This window comes from Misgurnus anguillicaudatus, chromosome 7, assembly GCF_027580225.2.
Source record: "Misgurnus anguillicaudatus chromosome 7, ASM2758022v2, whole genome shotgun sequence".
NCBI classification, from domain to species: domain Eukaryota; kingdom Metazoa; phylum Chordata; class Actinopteri; order Cypriniformes; family Cobitidae; genus Misgurnus; species Misgurnus anguillicaudatus.
This window is the reverse complement of record NC_073343.2, coordinates 3,177,636-3,192,416: the sequence shown is the minus strand read 5'-3', so window position 1 is coordinate 3,192,416 and position 14,781 is coordinate 3,177,636. Positions and strand designations below refer to the sequence as shown.

The 14,781-nt window shown below is 37.3% G+C and overlaps 1 protein-coding gene across 7 annotated transcripts in view; it reads right to left on the bottom strand.

Moving 5' to 3' along the window:
* Positions 1 to 2,686: 2,686 nt before the first annotated feature.
* ston2 (stonin 2) overlaps positions 2,687 to 14,781 on the bottom strand; it is a 30,768-nt gene continuing 18,673 nt past the window's right edge. For 3 of the 7 annotated variants that reach the window (XM_055172177.2, XM_073869283.1, XM_055172182.2), the window contains 3 exons: positions 9,531 to 11,393; positions 6,457 to 6,659; positions 3,910 to 4,253 (listed from right to left, as the gene is read on the bottom strand). In XM_055172177.2, the coding sequence (XP_055028152.2) occupies positions 4,104 to 4,253; positions 6,457 to 6,659; positions 9,531 to 11,393 (2,216 nt within the window). In that variant the 3' untranslated portion in view covers positions 3,910 to 4,103. Of the gene's footprint in view, positions 3,881 to 3,908; positions 4,254 to 6,456; positions 6,660 to 9,530; positions 11,394 to 14,781 lie in introns of those variants that run through there. The other 4 variants (XM_055172179.2, XM_055172180.2, XM_055172181.2 and 1 more) reach the window with 3 other exon arrangements.

Genomic DNA, 14,781 nt, shown 5'->3' with positions numbered 1-14,781 from the left:
CATTCTCTACAAGCACATGAAAAAATAGGTTGTTGAAATTTGGATCTCCTTATGATGTCATAAGGAGCTCTTATTATAATAATAATACCACCCCTTAATCTGCACATCCAACCACAGCACTGCCATTTAGTGCAGAGAGAAAGAGAGAGAAAATAATTCAAAGCACAATTGAGTTTCAATTGCAACAAACCACCATCATTGTGATCAGTGTTTGCACTTCATCCGCTCATTTGCATTTTAAAGTACACACCCAAAAAGGCATATTTTGCACACACCTACAAAGTGGCATTTTTAACATGCTATAATAAATCATTTATATGGTATTTTGAGCTATAACTTCACATATGTGCTCTGGGGACACCAAAGATTTATTTGACATCTTAAAAAAGTCTTGGCCCCTTTAATTAAAACACAAATAATTTTTACAAGTGTATTTACTGAGCACTTCATTTACTCTTCCTTTAGAGATAGACAGAAAGATACATAATTCCAAACCACTTTTGTTTGATACAAAGGGGAAACACAAATAAGACTGTTGAGTAAGATGATTTCTTCAAACAATCATACTTTATTGTACAGTATATGCATTCCAGTTGTTTGAATGAGAGAGATGAAGGTGCACAGGTCAAGGTTAATGGAATTAAAGCTATGTACTTTATAAAGAAGACAATCTAAAAAGTAAGCATATCTAACAATATTGAATTTATCGTCATCTATGTTAAACTTAAACTAACAAATGAAAAACAGGAAAAAACTGATCTAACAAACAAACTCTTGAAGACATACTGTAATAAACACTATGAACTTAAGACCACTAGCAAATTTCCCTATAGTCTCAAAAGTATCTTGTGAGTCAGTACCAACTTAAGTGAAAATATTGCATTTTTTAAAGTAAAATGCAGATACTTTACACGTCAAGTTATTTTAACATGATTCATTTTCATTAGAAATCCAACCACATACAAATTGTTATTTAAACCATCCTCTGTGTTCAGTGTGAGATCAGACTCACCCATGCTTACATGAAAAATATGAGGCATTCGGGGCAGACAAATGTTATTATTGATCTTAACAGATCAAACATTTTAATAATAATTCAGTTTAAATAATTCCTGCTTCTTATCAGGATTGTGCATGAAAAATGATCAGAGCAACTGTAGGATGCGGTGACTCCTAATACCCTTAATACAAAACATGAAATTAAAATACTACTACAGTAATGCAGAAATGTTGCTTGAAAAGTCTATAGGTTTTTTTTACTATTTGTGATACAAGTAAAACCCAACATTAATCAGTTACACAAGAATTATTTCCTTAATCTGTATGTTTTATTATTATTCAGTAGCAATCATAGACAGAATTTTACGTTTGTGCTTGGGGGGCATCTACTGGTAGATCGGGGAAGTGCGATACCTATTAGATTAGCTACAGAGTGGGGCTTCCTGGTTTTCAAATATGGTTTAAATTAATTAAAACATATTTTAGCCTTAAGATACTAAGGTCTATCCGCTAAAATAACAATATAAGACAAATAAAATGAGAAAATAGGAATTATTATTTTGTTTTATTAATAGCCTCTGGTCTGGTGGGCGCTGCCCCCCCCAAACGCAACCTACACTGTGATAAAATATCAAAACATCCTTAAATCAAGATAAAGCAAATCTGTAAGATAAATACAGATATGAATACATTGGGGCTTTTTCCCTCGGATAGTCTTAACTGAAAACACAGACAGATATTAACATATATTAGTGGCATTGTTTTGTCTTAAAGGATTAGTCAGTTTTCTTAAAAGAAATCCAGATAATTTACTCACCATCATGTCATCCAAAATGCCGATGTCCCTCCCCGTTCAATCGAGAAGAAATTCTGTTTTTTAAAGAAAACATTTCATGATTTTTCTCATTTTAATGGACTTTAATGGACCCCAACACTTAAAAGTTCAAATGCAGTTCAAAATTGCAGCCTCAAAGGACTCCAAACGATCCCAAACGAGGCACAAGGGTCCCATCCAGCGAAACAACTGTCATTTTTGGCAAGAAAAAAAAAATGCACTTTTAAACCACAACAACTCCTCCTCCTCCGGCCGTCTGACGCAGCAGCGCGACCTCACGTAATTGCGTAATGCCGTGGAAAGGTCACGTGTAACATATATGAAATGCACATTTGCAGACCATTTTAAACAATAAACTGACACAAAGACATTAACAAGTATAATTCGACATACAACAACGTTGGAGTGGTCCTCTTTCTACACACTTGAAAACACTGGGGCATAGTTTCGCCCCAGTGTTTTCAAGTGTGGAGAAAGAGGACAACTCCAACGTTGTTGTATGTCGAATTATACTTATTATTTTGACGTATCTACGTGAGGTCGCGCTGGTGCGTCACACGACCGGAGGAAGACGAGAAGTTGTGGTCCAAAAGTGCATATTTTTTATTTTTCTTGCTGGAAATGACAATCGTTTAGCTAGACAAGACTCCCATGCCTCGCCTGAGATTGATCAGAGCCCTTTGAAACTGCAATTTCAAACCGCATCAAAACTGTTAAGTGTTGGGGTCCATTAAAATGAGAAAAACCCTGGAATGTTTTCCTAAAAAGAACATCATTTCTTCTCGACTGAACAAAGAAAGACATCAACACCCTGGATGACATGGTGGTGAGCAAACCATCTGGATTTCTTCCAAGAAAATGGAATATTCCTTTAAGATGCACATCAATCATATTTTTGTAAAGTTTGTTTGTAAAAACTACTTAAATATAACAAAGTCCTGGATTAATTTAAACCCTGTCCGGGAAACCGCCCCATTAAAATTTATGTGTCATGGACATATTTATCTTGTTTTATGGATTTTAAATATTTGTACAGTAAAAAAACTTAATTCATAAACCTGAAAGGAATTACATGAAAATTGTGTTTATATCACACAAAGCAAAAGACAACTACAGTACTAAGTATTAGGCTATATAAAACCCACGTCTGATTTAAATTTATAAAAATTATATATATTCCTACTGTAGTTTCTCACTAACTCCAGTCAAGTAAAAATGAATGAATATCATGCTTTAAGAACAGAGCAGCTACTAACAATTCAGTTCAATCATTCAAATCTGATAATTGAATAGAAATAATATTTGCATTTGACATCTCTGTTTAAAAATGTCTGCAAATGGTATTAAAAATTAATCATAAACACAAATCTAAGATAAACTACTTGGCATAACAGCAACATTTTGTTTGTCATACTAATATTTATAGTTTAAGTAGTCGTCTAATTAACAAAACTATAATGAAATGTGTTAGTTACGAATCCCTCATTATCCTCTGTACAACGTTAAATAACAAGAAAACTAATCTGGTAACCACACAGAAATTACTCTTCACACCATAGTCCAAAATATACAGAAAGAATTTACACAACATCTCTGTGATATCTGCCTTAAAAACACAAAAAATGCGACGGCTCCAATATTTTTAGGCGGAGAAGTTTTGATATGAACTTGATGGGTAAGAACAGATTGTAAAACAAAATTACTGATTAATTGACTTGAACTCAATTGGCTGATGAAGTAATTTTTTATGTAATAATTTTTTAAAGGGTCTGTGGGGTATCTTTCCTTTATACATATCATTCTTACTGGAAACCAGTCTTTTTTTTTCATTTCAACATTCCACATTTCTGCAAAAATAGTTTGAATTGAGAAGAAACGTAAACTGTTCGGCACATTTCAGCACTGAACTTTCTCTCGTTCGACAAAGTGCAAACTTCAAGACCCATGTCTTGAAATAAAGACTCGTGGTCACTGTTGAGTACACTCTCCAGGGGTCTCATCCTGTGGGCTCCCCAACACGCTTTCATTCTTCTGCTCTACTGCCACCTACAAGACAAAAGAAACGAGTGAGTTTACACAAAAGCGCCACAAGAAGGCAGTCACACCCAACAAAACAGACTAATGACAGCCTGGCTAATCTCAAACATAACCTGTTTCCAGGAACTCATCCTGGAGTGACTGACCTCACCACGGTTTCGATACCGACCTACCCCACAGCTACGGTGCATTTATCATATACAACAAGATGCTGGTTCAGCAAGACTCTCTGTCATTCCCATACAGAGGCTATGGGCAGAGTTTTACATCTCGTCTTTGCCGTCCTGCTGTTTGTTGTACACCTCTGCACGGTGATGAATCGTTCCCTGTGGCTGCTGAACGGTAATGGGAACAGATGTTTGTAGACTACAGCTTCAGCCACCTAAATGACATGTTTGGAATGCAGAAGGGAAAACAAGTTCTGGCAGCTGACGCAGCAGGATGCTTGAGGGTTAAAACTAGTGTTTTGGGGCTTTGTCAGAGGGTACGTGACATTTAACGGACGAGGAACCAGCCTGAAGGGCATGAATCCCCCAAAAATAATTGAATAAAATCGGGTTTTTAGGTATAATTGTAAGGGTGTATTTTACGTGAACAAAATGCAATATGCAAACGAGGACAGGTGGTACAGTAGAACGTAACTCAGTGTCCATTATATGGACATTTTTAGTAGAGAAGCACTGATTGATCCATTTTACGTATGACCGGCTGGACCGGTAACCGGCCAGTCAGTCTCACGATATTGCGATTCCGGTGGCGCAAACGATAACGTCACAGCCATGCACACATGCAGTGGAAGTGGCACCTGACCCCGTATCCAACACAAGCATTAATTTAATTCCATACCCGGAAACGTGATCCGTTTAATACAAAGACTACGACTCGGTGCATCTCTAATTTTTAGTCCCTCTCAGGGGCGGTTCCCTGGTCAGGGATTATCCTAAAATGCATGTTTGAGCTGCCTTAATTTGAAAATACGTTGTATAGGTCGCGCTGGACTGGACCTAGATGAAAATTTGTGGTTTAAAAGAGCATTTTTTTTTTTTTAAATGACAATCGTTTCGCTAGATAAGACCCGTATGCCTCGTTTGGGATCGTTTATAGTCCTTTGAAACTCCGTTGAAAAAAACTGTTAAGTGTTGAGTTAAGTGTTAAATGTTGGACTCTATTAAAGTCCATTAAAATGAGAAAAATCCTGCAATGTTTTCCTCAAAAAAACATAATTTCTTCTTGACTGAACAAAGAAAGACATCAACATTTTGAATGACATGGTGGTGAGTAAATTATCTGGATTTTTCTTTTAAGAAAATGGAATATTCCTTTAAGATTATCTAAGTGTACTTCACTATGCTATTTTTAAACACCATAAATATGAACTAAAATGTGCTAAAAATGTATTTAAAAAATTTATTTACGTACCACTTGTAGTAAACTTTTTATGAAAGTTGAGTTCAAGTTTAATACAAGTGTTAACTAAATACATTTTTTAATACAGAGATAGTATGTTAAAAGTGCATTTAGTTTATATTCATGGTGTCTCAAAATAGCACAGTGAAGTACACTTAGATAATCTTAAGAACATCTTTGAATTTTTAGTATATTAAGTACAAAATTAGTGTGCGAAAATAAAGCACTTTAAGTACACTATAGTGTACTACTTTTCACCAGGGTTATTACACGGCTCATTGGAATGCTTGATTCTGATTGGCCAGCTACAACACTTCCAGGTTTGTTATTCACAGATACCAAACGCTCAAAACTAATAACACACGGTGACCCGGATACTGCAAATAATCAATTTGACAGGTACAGTTTATACTACACAAAAATGTATAATTAATGTCTTTTAATAACATATATAACAGCATCTTCAAAACATTTAAATGACTTATCCCTTCTTAACTCTTTCCCCACCATTGACACATTATCTTGACAATTTAGAGAAAACATGTGCATGAGAGAAAACATGTGCATTTACCCAATTTATTAAAAAAACTGAAGCAAAAAATTATTTATTAATTTTACACCCCGTGTTTGTTTTGATAATGGTTTTGAATCTGATCTCTAACAAAATTCCTTCACAAAATGCAATTATTTCAGCTTTTTGCTAACCCAGAAAATTTCCCATATTTAAGAGTTCATAAGCAGAGAAAAAATATAGATAGGATGAGTATGTTTATACATTTTTAGAATACATTTTTCCAGGAAGGCATTTTGTAAAACTTTGTGAAAATCACAAAAAAATGCAGGGGAATGGCGAAAGGAAAAGGCTGGTGGAGAAAGAGTTAAAATCAAAAAATGAACAGGTTTTCCTCGGAAAAGGTCTGTATACATTAAAAATCTGCTAATAAAATATTATCCTGATGACACTGTCGAGACTTATTTTTGCGATAACAACCGGCTGCCTATATATTTCATGTTCATTGTGCAATAACTAAAGTTGCAACTTTTGATTTTAAAATATATTAGTAAGTGCTAAAATGAATATGAAGTAAGATTAATAAATGCTGTAGATGTATTGTTCATTGTTAGTTCATGTAAGCGATACAGGCAACACATACAGCACATGCACACACACACAGTACCTGGTAGGAATAATGTGATTTGTAAGTGATCCATTTCTTCAAATCAGTCCTGTCCCCAACAGACAGAGCGCGTACGGTGGCTTTAGATGCAGAAGTGGATGGCATATCAAACTCAACCTCCACCAGACACTCAAATTTCGGAGGAACCTCCCTGTCTGATCCCAGTTCCAAGCGGCAGAAGAAAGTATGAGGATGTCCCAGTGCTACAAAAAATACAACCATGTTGATGTAAAGTATGCAATAGAACCTATGACCTCATACGCTGCTAAGGCAATGCTCTTGACACATTCATGAATGTATCATTATATTTGCAATTACATTTAGTGCCTTTAATGGAACAGAAATGAAAATCTTTAACTAAAACATCAGCATACAATAGCAATCATTAGCAAAAAAAGTACTGCTGGTTTAAACTTGTTTGTTTGAAGAGATAGACATCCTGTGGAATAACACGACAGCCAGAGCTTTGTCTAACAAGCCTAGCTGATGGTCTACTGATAGTAAAAAGCACTGACCACTGACAAATACAAGCACTGGCCATGTGAACAAGCAGGTACTAATCATCAAAAAGGATAAAACATTTTACTACATTTAAACCACCGCTCATTCAATACTTCATTAACTCTTTCCCCGCCATTGACGAGATATCACGTCAATTAAGAGAAAACGCTTCCCCGCCAATGACGAGATTTTCCGTCTTTCCGCAATACCGCTTTTATCCACCAGGTGGCGCACTTCCGCAACTTATACAACCCGGAAGTATTGCCCTCTGACAAGCTGCTGCATGTCCGTGTCTGTTTTAAACATAGATATGTATATAAAGGCTAGATGGCTCAAGGCGGAGTCCCTAACGGCATTACCTGGCGGCCATCTTACGACAGGGCGCTCGCTCACTCGTAGCATTGAGTTTAATGGTGCAGGTACTTTAAAATGACCATAACTTGCTCAATTTTCTACCGATTTTCAAACGGTTTGGGTTTTTACAAACATTATTAACGTGGCTATAATTCTGGATGCTTTAACATGTTTCATGAATTTATTTTTTATTTTTAGTATAGGTATGCAGTGTCATAGGTACATCTTTGACGTTTATAACAAACCAAACCGTTTGAAAATCGGTAAAAAATTAAGCAAGTTATGGTCATTTAAAAGTACCTGCATCATTAAAACTCAATGCTACGAGTGAGCAAGCACCCTGTCGTAAGATGGCCGCCAAAATGCGGACGTTGCACTCAATTGGCCAGCAGCGCAGACGAGCCATCTAGCCTTTATATACATATCTATGGTTTTAAAGATCGCTCTGAATGGGAACTCTATGAAAAGTCCGTCACAATAATGGAATTATCTCTGCTTTTTGCTCAAAATGTGGCGTTTTTGCAGAAACCTACCCATATTCAAAAGCTGATTACAAAAGAACTACTAAAGGTAGGATGAAACGGTTTTTTTTGTTTGAAAGCAGAGGGTCTGTTCTTTCATATGGTATATTGTATGTTTATATATCTGAAGAAGAACATTTTCTGGAAGGCATTTAACTTTGGTGAAAATCATGAAAAACGCTGGCGCTGGCTGGCAACTTTTTTAAAAAATGCTGGCGGTGAAAGAGTTAAGAAGCATGGCTTGTTTTCACTGCATTGTGATTTGGGGGTTGTTTAAATGTGAAAATTAGCTTATCGACACCAAAACTCACAACATCAAACTCCTTAATCGTCTAGCGGCGCTAATCTTCTCACATCACAGCAACAGAGAAAAAAAACATTAAGGATGGGTAGCATTCTTAAATACTGACAATGAATGTTTGTTCAATGAATGCCATTGGCCAGATAAACAGGTAGTGGTGCGCTCATATCACACAATTAGTTGAGTTAATATAGCTAATGTTGGGTTTCTCAATCAAACACGCCACCTTATTCATTAGGGCTGGGATGAATAATCGTGCAAATGCGCGTTTTGTCAGCCAATGAATTACGGTGAAATGCCACCCCATCCAATATCCAGAGGGCGCTCTCGTTCACAAACTCCATTTGTGCCACAGAAGAAGTACCATTATAAACACTACTGTCTAGAGGCATATTTATATCGCTGTTCTTCAAATTGTTTCAGGTATTTTCATGATAATAAAGAATATTTTGAATGATTGTGTTTGACGAGTGTTGTTTTTTAAATGCACTTTGTAATGACTCAAACTCATACCCTGTGTCTCAATCACTCACAGCTGTCACTTATCAACAACCGGCAAAACCAACATCTTTCTGACTTAATTTTAAACAGTACATTGTGAAAACCGCTGTCATTACTCTCTTACATATCCGTGCATAAAATTGAAGGAATATAATTAACATACATTTAAAATATTTTTTTATAATTTTAAATAAATATTATTATTTTAAATATTGAGTAGATTGTGGTCCCTTACTGTCTAGCGATGTGTGTTTATATTTAAAACTAAAACAAACATTTGTATTTATAAAAGTTCTGTCACATTTTTGATAAAGTTTATTGAGTTGGATCACGTGACATTCGGTTGGCGAGCTTCAGAAAAAGGTCACGTGATTTCCGGTATAGGTACGGTCATTATATTTCTGTCTTCATTAAGGCACTGAATAACGAAATACATTCATAAGAAAATCTTTGTCATTTAACGCAAGTAAATTAAAACAGTGAAGCGTATATGTTCATCATGCACTTTATTTGTGCTCTGCATTGGGCTATGTGTAAATATTTAGAAAATAAAAACTGCATGTAAATAGGAGTGAAGAGGTTAGCTCCAGTCATGTAAACATCTTATTGCAATTAAGTTCTTACTATGATTATTTGAAATAAGTACATGTAAACGTAGTCAATGACATCAATACAGTCTCCTCCTCTTCTAGGATTTCGCAACATAATAATTTGGAACGAAAGTTTGAAAACAAAACTATTGGTATCAGTAGATGTAATTCTAAGTAGTCGATTTGGTATTGGTGCATCCCCAACAGGAAAGCCAAAACAGGCACAAGTTTCAAAGTTATTCCCATGTGTCAAACTATCTGACGCAACAGATATCTCAAAATTTTCCAAAAGCAACTGCATCTCACCTGAGTTTTTGTCTGGTAGTCGACTAATCCTCCACACCACGGACCTGAATGCTTGCTCGTATTTCGCAGAGCCGAGCGTCACCCTCATAGCCGGTTCTGATCCGGAACTGCTGGTTGAACCAAAGCTGGCTCCTTTATTGAAGCGAGCCTTCAGGGACTTTTCACCCGTCACACTCTCCCTCCTAAAGTTCTTTGCCCAAATTTCAGGTATAGGGTAACGGATAGCCACATTCTCACATGGTATCAATGTTAAAGGATCCCGACTGGATGAGAAACCCGTTGACATCACCAGCCAGGACTGTACCTCAACCTCTGCACCCCTGATGCTAGCAACTGTTCTCAGAGTGAAAGGAAGGGATTTTTCTGCAAACGCTGTACGAAAACGCAGAAGTTCAAAGCGACGACCAGTAGGGGGGGTAAATGTGATGGCTCGGGACTCGGCAAATTCAGTGTGGTCTGCGCATTCATGAAGTCGACAATCCCGCAATTTAATCCAGCGTGACGTTGTGTTAGGAATTATGTCGTGTCGAGAAACGACTTCTTTGCCTTTGACCTGCACATCATTGAGGCCGATACTACAAGGTGGAGACCCATTGAGGAAGGCTAACATGTTTACACGGGTCAAAACGAGCTGCTCCAGGATACGGTTGTCCCCTTTGGACAGAGATCCATAGAAGTTATCTTTCACCTCCACATGGATTTCCTCCTCAGTGTAAGTTGTAGGCCAGTTGAGGCCTTCTTTATCCACAGAGAGTCCCACAAGTGTCTCCTGGAGGGCATGACGAAAGCTCAAGTAGTCTTGGTAGTTTGTGGTCCCAAGCTTTACAACCTGCTCTCTCACCGGCATATGAACCACACTAACTTTGGGCTGGATCTTCCTCTTCTCCTTGTAAACCACATGATCTACACTGATGGTATGAACACGACCGTTTTCCTCGTAGTTCTGGAGCTTGGGTTCAGATATTTCATGCTGGGAGTTCAGCTGAAACTCTTTGAAGGGCTTTTCCAGCCCTTTCTCGTAGAAAATGTGCAGCTCGCCGCTCTTTGTCAATCTGACAAAAATTGGTCCCCAGTGACGTGAGGACATGATGTTTTTCTTCTCTGGGATGCGCAGAAGCATGGGCCAGCCTTCCTGTGGAGTCATGTGGTCTGGTTCATAGGTGGAGTCATCAGACTCCAACACATCCGCTGAATCATCTGGTAAAGTGGGACTATCATCACGGTCAGGGTCAGAGATGTATATTTTCCTGAATTGATCCAGACTATCTTCAGGAGGGCCTAATGGTACACTATTTTTTCCCTTTAAAGAGTCATTTTGTGCAGAAACAAGCATGATGGAGTCAACATCTTGATACTCAAAAAATGGCGAACTAAATGCGGAGACATCTGGTGTTTCAGAGCACAAACCAGTGCCTTGGGATGTTGTCAGCCCTGTTTTGTCAAAGTAGTCACTGAAAGGATTAATAGAAGAGGGTTTCAGGTTGGTGAAGTCATCATCCAAAAAAGGATTCTTCTTGTTGTAAGGGGTGCTGTTGTTCAAAAGCGTGCTTTCAAAGGCAAAGACAGAACTGGTGCCATCAGGGGTCAAGTCCAGGATGTGTCTTTCTGTCACCTGGCTAGAAAAGGATGATGAAATCAGGTTGCTGTTGGCATCCTGCAGTGGAGAAATGTTGAGGTTGTCCAGTTTTATATTAGATGGTCTTCCTGGAGGCAGGAACGCAGAGTCCTGATCGTCATCGAAAGTTACCCAGCTGGCAAAACGGTTAGATGTGGCATATGATTGGCCATTTGTGTGTTGGTTGTTGGTTGTCCAGTTAAATGGCTCCATGTTTACACCATCATCTTCTTGGCACAAAGAGGAATCTGACAATAAAAGAAGGTAATGACAGAGTTCTATTAAAACTTTTAGGAAAAGCTGCTCAATTTGAGATCTTAGACATTTTATAATGCAGTTTATAAGACAATGACAGAAAAGAGACATACATATAGTTACTCTTAATGTCCATGTAATCCTATAAACAAGAAAGCAGATGACCTTTTTGATCTTTCTAGTATCCTGTGAGTTTATTTCTGTACAACTGTAATGAGAGTCACAATGGTTAGACTGTGAAGAGATGGCTGAAAGACATTTCCACTAACAGGAAGGAGTCCGACTTAAGTCAACCACATTTCATAACCACGTGCACATCCACACTCCTTCAATGTACTAAAATAAATCAATAAGCCATCAGAGGTCATGCATCACTTTACCATAGTATAGGGCAGTGGTTTTCAAACTGGGGGCCGGGGCGAGATGGTGCCAAGGGGGCCCCAGTTTTATGACATTTTATGAAATACATTAATTTATCATGAATTCTGTGTAATTAAACCTAAAAAAATAAGGCTACTAACCAAAAGCACTACTTTTTATATAATTTTATGTTTTTTTTATTAAAATGTTGAGTTTTAGACCAGTTTTGTGTCACAAATTTTCTTTGGGGGGCCGCGAAGGAATGCACCGTACACAAGGGGGGCCGCACGCTGAAAAAGTTTGGGAACCACTGGTATAGGGTGTTCTTAGGCATAAAAGCGAGTGTATTGCTTAATATGGCAAACCAATATAATAAAGCACACGAATGTCCAATACATAGCTACATTTTCATTACTTTGTGGAGTATTATTAATAATGTCGTTTATTAGCGTAATGGCAGGCGACAAGTTGACAAGTTATGGAAATGGCAACCAATAAACGTAGCAGAATACATAGAAATTAAGTAATGTGAGGTCACAAGTACAGAATGTGAATCTATGTTTAACAGCATGAACCGTGACATATCTCATTTGAATTGAGATAAATGCTTTTTCTCAATATGCGTTCTTCAGCGATCTTGCGGTTTTGTGTTTTCGCTCTACGTCATCATTAACCGTCAAAGTTCAGTTCCAATTCTTAAGAACGCAAGTACAGGACGCATAAAATACCCGGATGTGTTCTTGATATCGAGGATGCATCAAGTGCAGACTTGCACTTTGAAATTGTTTTACTACCCAGAAGTCAATGCGGCAAAACAATGGTGGAGGAAGGAAGTGCTACGCACAACTGTTTTTAACGCCGTCGAGCGCGCGAGAGTGAGACGCTGGTTAAAGTAAATGTTTGTTTGTAAACATTTTAAGTATTAAATACATAAAAGAATGGAAATTTGATATTTAAATGTATGTTTTATTGGCATTTATCTGTGTTCTCACGACCTTCTAAGTTCATTCTTCCAAGGTCGCCAGGCAAGACCGATCTCCACAAGAACTCAGTCCGTTCTTTACGTTCTTGGAATTGAGAAACAGCCAAACTGTTTAATAATAATAAACCATAAGCACATTCATTTTAGTCGAAAAATAATACTAGCTAGCTCTCCTGTTTTTGCGAAGTGTTTGATGTCCTCAGGGCAACATTATGTTGACCCTAGGACAACATTTCAATCAACACTAATCAGAATTTAAAAAATAAGTTTACGGTTTAAGCTAACAATCAGGATTAGCTGCTAGACCATTTTTTCACTTATCACCTCTCTGATTTTAGGGTTCAGTTATGGGTATAGTTTGGGTTTGGGGTGGATTTAGGTTTTATTTACAAAAATGTTGTCCTTGGGTCAATACTATATGTTTCCCAGAGGACATCTCTCACTTGGTAAAATCAGATCGAGCAATACTATCTATCTACTAAGATTAGGCGTGACGTGACAATCGTTTTGTATGGCAGTTGCGTAATATTTGTACTTGGACAAAAAGGATCTAGTTTCAGGAAGAAGTGGATAGCTGACTAATTTTTTTTTTTTTTCTTAAGTTACAGTCACAGCATGCTTACAGAAGGGAGTGGCAAGATAATATTTTCTAGACAACATAAATTGTATTAATTCCAACGGACACCGTACTGCAAAACCAACAAGGCAAAATTGCTTTTTTACTACCAATGTACCATTTGGTCTTGTAAAGGTACATTTCACTTACAAACAGTCATATTCTGAATTTACCTCAGACCTGCTCTATACGAGAATACATAAGCAACAAAAATGTGTTTCAATTTGTGAATCCTTCTGCTTCAAAAGCAGTCGAAACCAAGCTGAAACTCTTGGTCGTTCCAGCTCTCTACAGCCAAATTAGAATGACAGTCTTTACCTGTTGCTAGGCACCAGCATTCCCCACCTCAGACCTACTTTTGCTGCCAAAGCAACAAAGCATGCGAGTGAATGGTCTCTCACATTGCTGAAAACTAGCATGAGCATGCTATGCAACCAGAACCTATATTTGAATGTTTAGACACACAAAAGACCCTTTCTATTGTTTTTATATAAAATTCTAGATCCTCAAAAATAACATTTTGTGTACTTCGCATTTGGGAGACACTTTTATCAATCCCCACATTTTTATCAGTATGTGTGTTCCCTGGGGATCAAACCTATGGCCATTGTGTTAGTACTACTAAAGAAACACAAAATCATAAACCAAGAAAGTAATGGGCTAGACCCCCTTGCAATGTTCTTTAAAAGACAGTAGCTGTGTTTTCATTACCCTCTAAATTGCGCAAAATGAAATCGAATAAAAAAATGCACCCAATGAAAACAGCAATTTCGCGTGATAACGATATATGTGCCCCGCGATTAATTAATGAAAATCGTTGCGGTATTAATGTGAAAAGGCTGAGCACAAAAAAATAAGATGGTCTACTATCAAGCAATGTGTTTGTTTGTTTGTTGTTATGGGTGGAGTCAGAGTATACGGAATGGATGAGTGACAGTGTCTGACGTGACAATGTCTAAATTACAAGCGCACTTGTTTTATAGTAAAAGTTTTTAAAAAAGTAAGGGTCTAGCCAAATTGCGCAAAATGAAATCGAATAAAAAAAATGCACCCAATGAAAACAGCAATTACGCATGATAACGATGTTTGTGCCCCTCGATTAATTAATTAATGAAAACTGAAGCGATATTAATGTGTAAAAACCGTACACGGTCGAAAATAAAAGCAGTGTGTTTGTATGTTGTTATGGGTGGAGTCAGAGTATACAGAATGGCTCATTGACAGTCTGACATGGCGGTGTCTAAATTGCAAGCCCAATCTCTGTTATTGTAGAAGTTTTTAAAAAATTTCAATTTTTTTTCTAAAAGACAGCGCTACATTTTCAATACCTTTAGCGTTAAAATAGCGAATAGAAAATGCATAAACTACCATATGTTGCAAAAAAGTTTTTAAGATTGGGTGATGTGGTTTTTCAGGAAATCGA